Raw genomic sequence first — 12,680 nt, 5'->3', positions numbered from 1 at the left:
GCACAGCCCTTTTATTTGGTCAAGCAGCAGAAAATATCCCTATAGCTTGAGTAGATCATTCCTGCTTTCTTTAGTTTCATCGTTGTTATCGTTATTCTCTCTATTATGATGTAGGTTTGCAATTGCCCTTGATGTCAAGTTCAACGAATTTTCCTTCCCTCAATAAAAATATGTAAAGAAAAGAATGTAGGGAAGAGGGGGAATGATTTGTTGGGTAATCAAGGAATAATCCAACAATTGGGGCCAGCTTTAATGGCAATATATTTCCTACAAAAGCACAAACGTGACATGAATATAATATAATGACCGACACCTATGGAGGGCCAGCAAAGCAAGACCATTATTTATTATCATATTATGTCTTCTTGGGCAAATATTTAAATCCCACAACTTACAACTACTTCCTTTACTCCTTGTCACAGTAACATTGCCACTATTAATTTAGATGTCCATGAAATAACCCCTTGACAACAGCTTCACTTGGAATGAAAAGGAAGTGAAGCATACGCCTGAGCCAAAACCAAGAAAAGGTCCATTTCTCTCTCTTTTTTAAAAGGATATAAAATAAAAACCTTCAGCTGAGAGGTCCATTTCGTTAGCTTTTTCTATTTTTTGTTAATTCGTCCGCTGGGAGGTCCATTTCATGGTTAGTTAAAAACTAAAAATATGTGTTAAAAGAAAGAGGGTAGGAACTTGGAAGGCATAATAATAATAATAATAAAGTAGATTATGTATGACTTTGATTCACGTACAAACAGAAACAAAATAATGCAACCAAGAAGGGGTGTCGTATTCCAAGGTTATTTATGCATACAGAGACAGTAAATCAACATAAAATAAAAATTTAATAAAAAAATGATATGTAATTACAGTATGAAACAAAATGAGAGAAAATTTGTTATCTCCTGTTGAGTTTCCATGGAAATCCGGCAACTTAATCGCTCTCTAATTATAGATTCACAATGCATCCTTTGTATTGAAATGATTACTCTACAGCTGCATAATGCATGTGAAAAATGTATAGATCAGATTAGACTCTCATCCAAAGAAATGAAATAAACCAAGCAATAAATGGTGGGTAAGCTTACCATTCATCAAGTTTACATAAATTCACCCTTTATTCTTTTTTTAGCGATTAATTGAGAAAGCGATTTCATTGGCAGACTTGTCCAAAAGCTCCAAGCATGCTACAGGCGACTTCCAGCAACTTTCCTGCACATGCATTTAGGTAAAATGAAGTGTTAAGTCAACTAATACCAGGACCCGGACAACTCTCTTACAATTTCACATATATACAAGAGAAACAAGTTAAATATTCAGAGGATGATTGATGCCAATGAAGTACCAATAGCCAAATTATATAAATTATAAAATAAAATAAATAACTAAAAGGTAATCAAAACAATATGCAAGTTGACTATAAACACAATATAGTGTAAGCAAGCGACATGAAACAATAAAATAAAGGGTGTAGGTGTATATAATAGTCAGACAGACTGTTTCAGCAACTGGGTTCGGCTGGGGTGGGAAAGTAGAATGTGGCTTACAGCTTGGCATACTAAATTTCTTTTAATATCAGTTAAAATAATCACATGGACAAGTTGAGACTCGAGCGAAAGGAACAGACTAATCAAACAAACAAAAAAGAAACTCATTAGAGAACACCCTTTTCTCTGCATCTCTAATATTTGGCAAGTTCCTAGCTGCTTCCCCATTAAGACTATTATTCTCAATCATCATAAAGCACATACACATATACATAGTTCTTTTAAGTTTGCAGAATACTACTGCAATGGGAAAACCAAGTGCTTTGAACTCAAAACTAGGTACAAAAATGAAATCCAATAGAGATGCAACAAAAATAGCAAGAAAAGAGATAACCACTCATACGAATCACAAAATACTCCCTACCTAAAAGGTGAAAATGAAGCTAAAACTCACTACCTCAAATCTATATCCCTATAAACTTCATTAAAAAACATCAATTAATCATAATCCTGAACCTCAAACCTCAATCCATACTAAAACAAAATAACCTTAATCAAAACTAAAGCAATTAAAACAGAAACAATTATTAACAATACCTCTCCTTGGTTTAGCAGCAACTTTAACAAGTGGAGTTGTCCTAGAGCGTTGAGTGTTGGAGTCATCATCGTTCTTCTCCTCAGGAGGGAAAAGAACACCATCAATCCCCTGAACAGAGATCCTTCCATCGGTGTAAATATCAGGGTCGAACAGATACGCAGAGGCATCACCGTCACCGAATTTAACAGACCCATCAGACTCTTGAGCCATCACCTTATGTGGTAACCGCAGGGTATCGTACCGGACCTTACCGAACCTCCTGACCGCATTGTACATACTCTCCTCCGTCTGATACTCCGGTATGATATGGTAATACATTATCTGCTCCGGCGCTCCTGGTTCGCTCAATTGATCCGTCGTTAGCTTCGCCATGGCTTCGTCGTTCGGAGCAAGAACGGTCAGAACGTAACCCTCCGACACCAACCTTCCCATTTCGGTGGCCAGTGATGTCAGGTTGACCAGAATATCCGCCATTTCGTTGTAACCGCCGTAATGCAACAGCGTGTGTATGAAGTCCTTCACTTGTCGCTCGCCGTTGAAGTGGTGCCGGGGTCCTCCAGGTCCCGGTGCCGGCGCCGGAGCTAGGGAAGGTCCCGGAGCCATGGCGTCGTAGATTGGGAGCACCGGCGGAGCTCCGGCAGGGACCGGTGCTGGTTTCTTCAGGCGGTGGGTTCGGGGATCCACCTCCGGCGCTCCCTCCGGTAACACCGCCGAGATATCGCGGAGGTTTCTTCTCCGGTTGAAATCCTCCTGCACGGATCGCGGGATAAGGAGGTGTTCGATGCCGTGGATGACGCCGTCGGGGCGTAAGACGTCGTCGGGGCGGAGGATCTCGGCGGAGTCGACGATTTTCTTGCCGGAGGGGTTGGTGGTTAATTGGAGGTGGTGGCGGTCGGAGAGGGTGAAGTGGCGGAGGTCGGAGGAGGGCCAGTGGTGGGTGGCGATTCGGTTGGGGATAATGTGGGACATCAAAAGAGTTTGGAGTGACCTGAGATTACGTGGTTCGAGCAAGAAGCGCTTGAACTCAGGATCAAGGTCACGCTCCAATGCTTGGTTTCTTGGGGCGAAGATGGTGATGTTGTGTTTACCAACGGCTTCTTCGAGTTTCTGTAGAAGAAGGGCTTTCTCGACGAGTTCAGCGAGTTCAGTATAATGAGAATCCAGAAGAGCAACGAGGATTGAATTGGAATTAATCTGACCTGAGGTCGAAGATGAATTGTGAGGAAATGCAGAATGGGAATGAAGAACAAGAGAAAGAGTGAAAAGGGTAACCAAGAACAATTTGGAGACACCATAGATGGAAGGAGAAGAATCCATGGTGCTCAATCTCTCGTGAAGAGAAAGAGGCTTTTGTTTTTGTTGTGTTTGTGTGTGTCTGTGTGTGTGTGTGTGTGTGTGTGGGGAAATGATACTCTGAAGGAGAGAGGTAAAGTGGGTGATGTTGTTTGTGGGGTATGGTTGGTGAGTCTGTGTCTTAGAGTCTCAAGTTTCAATGGGGTTTTGCTTTTTTCTTTTGCTTTGCTTAATGGTTGAGTTTTGAGGATGTGATGTGAAATAGGAATAGCATTTAGATTTTAGAGTAAGCATACTATTCTCTATGACAGGCTGTATTGATGGGACCACGCGGGAACTGATGATGTGCTGTTACTGTTACTATACTCTCTCACACCTCCATGTGTTTGTTTTCAAGCCCCCTCTCCCCTCACAAGCCACGCCACGCCACTCCACCATTTTAGTATTTTCATTTGCGTAACAACATGTGCAAATCAACAATTTGTGGTAAACTGTAACATTAGTTTAAGTATTATTATTAATTCAACATCCTAAATTAATGAAGATGGCACGTTAGACCATGTTTATGTTAGGCGAGCTGAGACTAATATTGGAGGAGCCGAGCCGAAAGGTGTGCGTGTTGTGTAGTGCGTGTTAAAAAGGTTTGATAAATGAGGCAGTCTGGCAGATTGTCGGTGTCGGAGACAATGAATGGAAGATATACGAATGAGGTGGTTTATTTTGTACGCTCATTTTTTCTTTCAGTTTCAGGAGTGACCCGTGATTCTCACACAAGGGTTTGCGTTTTAACCTATTAACTATGAGAGGGCGACTTCCCCTCCTGCGGTGGTTCCTTTGTCAATTGTTATATTCACTTCGCAGTCACATTTAAGCATGCATCGAGCATCCACAATTCAATTCAATTACCAATTTTGGGCTTTTTCACCTTTCTCGTTAAAATTAAAAAAAGAAAAAAACAAAAAACCTCAACAATATATTTATCAATGGAAAATATTACTCTCCTTTTACATGAGATAACTTATCTCATTTTCTCTCACTTCGATTTTCGCACTTCACTTTTTTCTTCTTCTTTTTTTTCTTGTAATAGTGGGACCCACCCATTTTCTCTCTACCACATAAGATAACTATCTTAAGTGGAATTAGATTAATAAAAGCCTTTATCAATCTAATGAATCCGAAACCCCATATGAACTAGCACCTCATAGTGTCTGATAAACACATCAGGGTCAGGCGCGACTCAAATACATTAGATCCGAATGTATTTACAGGATGTTGGATGCTGCACTGTCGTGATTTTTCCTCTTATATTCCATTTTATTTTCTTCTTTTGTTTTTTCATCCTATATAAATAAGGGAAGATTATACTTACAATTTTTTTTTTTTATAACCTCTTACAATTAATATTTTAACAGTTGATTTCCGTCAATCAACGGTTATTATTTATTGTGAATTAATAATTAATTAATAAATTTTATTTGCGAAAATCTTAACCGTTGATTAACGGAAATCAACGATTAATATATTAGTTGTAAGAGATTGTAAAGAAAAATAAGTTGTAAGTTTAACCTCTCTCATATAAATAATAATAAATTAATATTTAACAATTAGAATCATAAATAATTTGATATCATTTTTTTTTTCCTTTCTCCTATTTTATTAAGTTAAAAGATTTTAAGTGAAAAAAAAAATCAAACATTAAATTATTATTATTATTATTAACAATAAATTGATATTTTTACATTTATTTAGATTTTGAAAAATTGCAACAGATAAATGAAAATAATTTATGACATTAATTATTATTTAACTCAATAAATTTAATATAGAATAATATTTGCATTATTTTACACGTCACTTGACAGTCCACCCACGTTGAGCTCCCTAGTCAACTTTTATGTTTTGCTAACTCAGTTAGCTTGTAACTTTTGTCTATCTATCAAACACTCTATGTAGTTTCTTAAGTATTTTGAAAGTGACTTTGCCATTTCCGCATTTCTACTTTCTTGTATTTAAAGCAACTTTACCATTTCCTTATTTCTATTTGTAATATGGGATTAAAACATACCATCAGGTAGTTTAGAATTGGATTTTTGCCCCCTCATTCTTTTAATAATAAAAAATTGAATTTAAACACAAGATAAAAAAAAATTTGTGTACTATTCACCATTCAAAGCCCAAAGTATTCTAACATAAAAAAAAATGTCAAGAAACATAATATAGTTATTGCCCAAAGTATTCTCACATGAAAAAAATTATCAAAAAACATAATATACTTATTCATGTACCTTTACCCAATATAATAAAAAATGTTCACCAAAAAAAAAATGTTAAATTTTCACCGGAAGGATCATAAGGCCCTATTTTTTAGCTTTCACTTCTTGATTTGCCTCGTCTTAAAATGATGATAACCGTCCCTCATCTTAAAAACTTTCTTTCTTTAAAAAATATCACATTATAATATTACTATTATCCTACCTCCCGTCATGTGATTCATTTTATTATACCTCATTTTGTACAATAATAAATACCTTTTATACGTACCCTCAAATGTAATTTCATGATAAACTTTTTTATGTAGGTAATCATTATGATAATTTAACATTATTATTTATTACGGCCTTTGTGCATGTTACACGGTTATACCTGCCAGAATTTCTTGTCACAACACAAGAACCACCGGCGTGTAAAGCATTTCTTAAAAGGTCATTATGACAACTAGATCTTCCTCTTATCCTGCTAATAAGATAATCTTCACATTGGTATTTCCTTTACCTAATAATTTTAAGAGATATATTATTCTCCTTAATTCTTTTTTTATACCTGTCAATTTCTATTATTATTATATTAAAATCCCAACTAACATTTATTATTTCTCTCTTCTCTTAAAATTCTAATCTAACAATATTAAAAATTGATAGGCAAAATAGGCATAAAAAAATATAGATTGAATAACTACCCCTAATTTGAAACAGTGACAGCCTATTATTTGTTTAGGTTTAGGAGACCTTGAGTTGTTGTAAGTAACCATGCATGGGACAACAATCAGGAATAACCAAAGTAAAAATATTGCAGAAACAGCATCTATTCTAGTTGTAGTTGCCACCTTCATCTATATCTATTTCTATTTATTCCAAAAATTAAAATTATCAGGACGAATCAAGGGCATAAGTTCCACTGAATTTCAAAAGCATTTTCTCCCACGGGTACATTTATGTCCAGAGTACGTCCCGGTTCAAAAACCTGTGGATCCAGACACGTTAAATACGTACAACTCTTCACTGTTCCCGGCATAATATATACATAAAAACAACAATTTTCAGCTTTAAGCACATTCAGATGCTAGATTTTTATTGCAAACCAGAACATAACTGACAGGACTGTTTCCAAAGCATCTTCTCCTCAGCATGTCATATCTGGAGAAATATTTAGCCTGTTAACAGATAAACACGGATGAGACCAAATATGTGATACACCCCAAAGGGATACAGTCAAATGAACCATTTCACACATACAGTATACTCTCAATATTTATACTTGTGCTGCTAGATTTGTTTTGTTTATACAGCGTGACTAAGCAGTTATAATCATGCACCACTCATATATCACCCCAAATGAACTAAGATAACAAAATTTTATAGTAGCTTCATTGTTTGGTCTTCTGAAAATTTAGAAGAAAAATAAATCCACATGTAGTTTGTGACATTTAGTATTTTCTTTTGGGGTTGAATTGGTGACATTTGTCATAAGAACCAAAACAGCTATTTGGTTTATAAATGGAAAGCAAGCTCTGTTGATTATGTTTGAACCTTGAAGGTCTAGACAAAGAACAAAGCTCACCTTCAAATATGAGATGCTGAGGAAAGATGCATTAACAGAAACGAAACAGAACTCAATTTGAATGTGAGCCAGCAGAACAAGCAGCTCGAGTATTATCATTACGTGAAGAGTTTTCTCCACTAGCTTCAACATTGTTCTGGTTGCTCGCCTCTGCATTGTTACAATCCTCCAAATGATTTGACAAAGAAGTATCCACAGCTCTATTATTTTCTCTAATTTCAAGGGATTCCATCAATCGGGATACACTAGTAATTCCAGCATTCACCTCTCCCCTAGCTTCCGGGGCAAGTTCTGACATGGAAGAACTACGAGAGAACAGCCTCTCCTTCCATCCCCTTGCGCCCTTTGAAATTGACTCTTTGTATCTTACATCACGAGATAAGTTAATATCAGAAAAGTTGATTTGACAAAATACGGAGTTCATGAGAAGTTGAGAACATCCACTATTTTCTACAAAATCATACCTCATGGACATTGCATTAAGTCTTGACCGCAGAGAATCAGAAAATGACTGTAATTCTGATGGCCCTGCTCTATCTTGGTTTGCTGATGAAGAATGAGCAATAGAGCCTCTGCAAGCAAGTAAATGCACAGCATATAATTTCACTGAACAAGACAAACAATAAGGATCCGTAAGGAAAAAAAGAATAGAGTGAATCACTCTACCCTCCTTGTGTTTTTTGTTTTCTGTGCATACCTCCCCTCTATTATGAAGACCTACATAAAACTCTTATATTTACAGACAAGCTTTACAATTAACTCCAAAATGCTGTTAGAGCTAACAAATTCGTTAACTGAGTTCATGAATTAACAGTTTAGAATTCAGATAATGAATCCATTACAGCATTTTGGATTTAGTTGTAGCATTTTACATAAATAAAAATCACTCCCCATTAAACCCTAACTAGCAAAGGTGGGGTGAGGGTAATTTTTGTACATAGTCTTACCCTTACATATTTGCGGATTCGAATCCCGACTAGCATTTTACATAAATACAACGAATTTTTTAGTAGGTGTTCATAATACAGAGGAGGTGTTTGCAGTAAGCACATAATAAAGAGTAGAGGAGAATAATTTTTGCAAATAAATAATAAGGTCATAACTACCTATCCTTAGAGTTGATTCCTAGGTGATTTGTTGCCATGAAAGTAGATCCAGAAGATGAAGAAGAACTTAGAGGCTGAAGATGAGGGATCTGCTGTGATGGTTCATCTCCATCAGATGTTATTGGGGTAGATGGACTTCCCGTAGGAATTGCAGCTGGTTCATTTCCCCGTCCAGCAGCTGAATCAGGACCTGATGAAGGTGCAATAGGCTGAGTTGAGAATACTAAGAAGTGTGGATGGCCATGACCAGATGACCGAGTTCGATGCCCTTCCCTCCGACCAAGGTGGTGTGTTCTCCCCATTGCAGCAGCAGCAGCTAAATGTTGAATTATTCTCTCTTCAAAATCAGCATCATTTACACCCATGCGTAACTGCAGAATGAGAAAAAAGTACCATAAACAAATAGCAGAATTATGATGTGCTTCAAATATACAATAATCAAACCAAAACTCAGACTGATTACTGACGTGCTGCAATTCAAAATCACCGAGGGCAGGGTGACGAAAAATAGCAGCATTTCTTGATGGGGTAACCCTCAATTTCCTCTCCTGTTCTACTGCCTCAAACAATTCCTGACTGCAATAAAATGCGTAAAAGTTTGGTAACATAATCAATGAAAGAATGATAATGTAGATCCCAAAAAGCAAAATCATAACCTACCTGGTAGGATCCTTCAAGCTTATAGGTTGCCAACACATAGGACACTGGGAGCTTCTCTGACACCTACAAACAAAAGCCAGTAACAATTGCTAAAGTATATTATTTCATTTTCAATCATACAAGTTATGTTTATGAGAACAGAAACTTTTAATGTATTGAGACATATAGAAATATCAAGAATATATTTAACAGTGACTAGAGCCTCCTCCCACACACAAGTCCAGACTACACACACAGAGGACAGTTCACTGATTTTCCAGCCAAAACAGTCAGTTAAGTCCAGTTCTCAGATCACAAAACATGACCAGCGTTAATGACCTTAACATTGACAAAAGTCAGGAAGAACCAAAAAGCATAGGACAACATTCCAATCTATACTACTGAAGAAGTCGATGAAATTATAATTTCCATGAATATTCAATCAAGACATCCATCATTATAAGGCAACAGAGATGCTGTTTTATGCATTGATATGTATCTTGCATCATACTGATAGGATTTTGCATCCAAATTCTTTTATTTGTTATGGGGGACCGAGACCCAGATCTTTTGGCAAAAGTAAATTTGAAGGTTCTAGGATATGTGAATCACTAAGCTTGGTATGAATATGATAGAAAAAATGGATGGTAAGCATAAGAGAAAATTGAATTGGAAATCAAAATTGAAGGAAATTATTACATGGGCCATTAATGTGAGTCAAACCTGGCTTAGCTTAGATATGATTTAGTGCTCTCTATAAAAAAGCTTCTAACAGCACGTTACATCATCAAGAAGTGAAACCAAAAAGCAAGAGTCTATTAGGAACCCATAAATGGGTTCTGAGTTTTCAGAGAGAGGGAGAGAAATGAGAAAACATAGTGATGGACTTCAAAACAAGACTTGTAATATTAAATTGAAGGTTCTGGAGGCTGAGCTCCTTACAGCAACACAAATACAGCAAAACCAGAAATGAGAAAACATAGTGATGGACTTCAAAACAAGACTTGTAATATTAAATTGAAGGTTCTGGAGGCTGAGCTCCTTACAGCAACACAAATACAGCAAAACCAGAAATTAAAGACTCAACACTCGAGCTATGGAAGCTTGTGAAAGAAGACTAACAAACCCAGGAACCAGAAAAGCAAAATGACAATGAGACCTGGCCACTCAACACTGGTTGGGCTATCTACCCCTTACCCTGCCCAATTTTTGCAATTCCCCACCCTCAATTGCCACTATAAAAAAGTGAAACAAGAAAGAAAGAAATATCATACAACTAAACCAAAGTATTCAACCTTCTGATTCTATGGATGGTGGGACTGGTAGGTATTTGACAATGCTGAAAGCCTGAAACCATTTTAATTATTTGTTTTTATTGGCACAGACTAAATTGATACTGAGCAAAAAAAATTTAAAGTAACCAAGTCAACCAACATAGCAAATGTCAAAGGCATGACCCTACAAGAATTTAACGGAAAAAAAAAATACACAACTAAAAATCTCAATTTTTAGAGAGACGCTCATGAAAAACTAATGGATATTAAGATGTACCATTCAAGAATGCACTGCAGGTGAAACTCGTGCTTGCAAGTAGTGACCTGAAAAGCAAAAGTAAGCAAGTTTCTTCAAATGAATCGTACAATGTGAAACAATAATTGTGACACAAAAGTGAATATTACCGTTGAAGGATCACTTTCACAAAACTCCTCAAGGCATATGCTGCAAGCATCATCACAGGATTCTTGAATCCCCCCTTCAACAAAGGCTGCAGCTGATGTCATATGACTTTCACTCTCGCCTTCCATCTCTTGAACCTTTCACATATCAGCCCACAATCTCAGAGTCAGATGAAATATTTTGCTTGTGCAAGTGGTGCTCTTGAATGCACAATATTTTGAACAAACACAAAAGGAAATTCATTCAGAGTCATTATCCAAAATTCATTTCAAGAAGCGAAATTAAAATCCAGATTCGACCTGGAATCATCTAGAGAACTAGGTCTGGGAGCAAACAAGGAAATAATGCATGGCACTACTAGCTAAATTCTACTTCACCAAACTCCCAACTAGTTTGAGCTGAGTACACTACAGCAGTGCATAATCTCTCCCTCTCAATTATTCCAACCACAATGCTCAACATAAATGATAAAATTATTTAAAAAAACAAAAAGTTCGCCAAAGAATTATGAGCAACTGATGTTAAAAATTAAATAAAAACAAACAAAAACATAATCAACCCAAAAAATAAATAAATATACAATAAGAATAGAGCAGTTTCTACCAGCAATATAAACCCTGATAAGCGTCGTGAATTCTTCATGTCAGGCTTCCTCAGATTGAGAAAATAACTTCAAAACAGTGATCTTTTATCTTACTGTCTGATATTTATTTAATAATTTTTTTTAACAAAAAATAAATTCTCATTTCGGGAGTTTGCCTCAAACATTTGAACATTCGTTAACAAAAAGACCCAGAAAATATTAGACGGAATATCCTTGGTGGCAGAAAACCCATCAAGAGGAACATCATCATTCATTCTATATTCATCACAGACAACAACAACAAAAATTAAGAAAATTGTAACATTTCAAAGCAAGAGGATCATGTCAGGACCCAATAAAAACCAACCCCAGATAAAATACTTCAAAAAAAAAAAAATTAAATGTTTGTGATAGAAATTGCAATAAGGAATTTTGAGAGAGAACGAGATACAATAATAATTGATACCTCCATTGAGAAGAAAAATAAAGGGTCAAGAAACAGAGGGCATAGTCATCAAGTAGAGATCGAGCCTTGAATGCTAGAGATCCATCACAGAGAAACAAACAGAAACCCAAGAATTCAGTGAGAGAAATGAAATGAAATGATGATATAGAAAATAACAAAAAGGAGAAAAAGGAATGACACTTCTTCTACTTTACCCTTCTCCGTCCCTTGCCCCACCCAACAGCATCAAAGGGAGAACATAAAAAACTCACCTTTTCCTTTCTCTTCCCTTTAAATATGGGTTGGATTGGATTGGATTGGATGCTGTTATTTCTATGTCATCAACGTAACAGTCCATTCGCCATTCTCTTTAAACAATAAAAAAAAAAATTAGTCCATTATTGTCCCCTCTAATTCTCTATAACTTTTGGATTTTGTACGATGTTATTTGATCACAACTACTAGTTAATAAGTAATTCTAATCAAATAACATGATTATGTGATTATTTTTTCACGTAAAATATCCAAATCCATAACTGGATTTTTCATGGGTTTTATTATTCTCTTTTTACATAGTTATCTTATGTTGAGATAGAAAACGGGTGGATCCCATCGTTATAAGAAAAAAAAATTGTGAGGTGAGGTGAGGTGCGAAAATCGAAATGAAAGAGTATGAGAGAAATTATCTTATGTAAGAGGAGAGTAATATTTTTCATTTTTTATTCCACTCAATGCTGTTATGTTTTATTTATTATTTCTTTACCCCTTTTATTAATCTTTAATCAAATGTATAAAAATTTCAAGATAATCAATCAGATAATCAATCAGATAATGCAATCATCAACTTCCGTTTATTATTATTATATATATCATCGCATCATAATTAGTGTGTATCACCACAAAACTTTAACAAACTTACTTTATTTTATTTTTTTGGTAAGCTGGAAACTTACTTTATTTAAGTTTTGATACGGTGATTCAATAAAGCATATAAATATAGGAGGAGGGGAGAATT

The 12,680-nt window shown here is 35.9% G+C and overlaps 2 protein-coding genes across 4 annotated transcripts; both read right to left on the bottom strand.

Annotated features, from left to right (window-relative positions):
* Nucleotides 1–722: 722 nt before the first annotated feature.
* Nucleotides 723–3,439, bottom strand: LOC133314653 (fasciclin-like arabinogalactan protein 15). The gene is made up of 3 exons (XM_061516159.1): nucleotides 2,085–3,439; nucleotides 1,089–1,212; nucleotides 723–996 (listed from the first exon to the last, which is right to left on the bottom strand). Exons 1-2 carry the CDS (start codon nucleotides 3,400–3,402, stop codon nucleotides 1,154–1,156), a joined length of 1,377 nt encoding a protein of 458 aa, XP_061372143.1. The 5' UTR covers nucleotides 3,403–3,439; the 3' UTR covers nucleotides 723–996; nucleotides 1,089–1,153.
* Nucleotides 3,440–6,425: 2,986 nt separating this feature from the next.
* Nucleotides 6,426–11,960, bottom strand: LOC133314627 (E3 ubiquitin-protein ligase RHF2A-like). Of its 3 annotated transcripts, none has more exons than XM_061516133.1 (10): nucleotides 11,938–11,960; nucleotides 11,687–11,759; nucleotides 10,640–10,774; nucleotides 10,512–10,558; nucleotides 8,982–9,044; nucleotides 8,789–8,897; nucleotides 8,322–8,692; nucleotides 7,680–7,787; nucleotides 7,216–7,580; nucleotides 6,426–6,808 (listed from the first exon to the last, which is right to left on the bottom strand). In XM_061516133.1, the coding sequence occupies exons 2-9, from the start codon at nucleotides 11,690–11,692 to the stop codon at nucleotides 7,268–7,270; spliced, it is 1,152 nt and encodes a 383-aa protein (XP_061372117.1). In that variant the 5' UTR covers nucleotides 11,693–11,759; nucleotides 11,938–11,960; the 3' UTR covers nucleotides 6,426–6,808; nucleotides 7,216–7,267. The 3 variants fall into 3 exon arrangements, with proteins under 3 accessions (XP_061372117.1, XP_061372116.1, XP_061372118.1); XM_061516132.1 differs by lacking the exon at nucleotides 11,938–11,960 and adding an exon at nucleotides 11,881–11,913; XM_061516134.1 differs by lacking the exon at nucleotides 11,938–11,960 and adding an exon at nucleotides 11,867–11,891.
* Between the last annotated feature and the right edge of the window lie 720 nt (nucleotides 11,961–12,680).

This window comes from Gastrolobium bilobum, unplaced genomic scaffold (genome assembly GCF_033153095.1).
Source record: "Gastrolobium bilobum isolate Gb01-03AN ecotype WA unplaced genomic scaffold, APGP_CSIRO_Gbil_v1 utg11542, whole genome shotgun sequence".
NCBI lineage: Eukaryota > Viridiplantae > Streptophyta > Magnoliopsida > Fabales > Fabaceae > Gastrolobium > Gastrolobium bilobum.
This window is presented reverse-complemented; position numbering and strand designations above follow the sequence as displayed.

Coding starts and splice junctions, on each gene's coding strand:
- LOC133314627 (XM_061516133.1), bottom strand. Junction 8,898..8,981: donor AGCTTGAAGGATCCTACCAG/GTAGGTTATGAT, acceptor ATTTTATTGCAG/TCAGGAATTGTTTGAGGCAG. Junction 7,581..7,679: donor CTTAATGCAATGTCCATGAG/GTATGATTTTGT, acceptor TCGTGATGTAAG/ATACAAAGAGTCAATTTCAA.
- LOC133314653 (XM_061516159.1), bottom strand. CDS start 3,402: ATGGATTCTTCTCCTTCCATCTATGGTGTCTCCAAATTGTTCTTGGTT. Junction 1,213..2,084: donor TGCTGCTAAACCAAGGAGAG/GTATTGTTAATA, acceptor ATGCATGTGCAG/GAAAGTTGCTGGAAGTCGCC.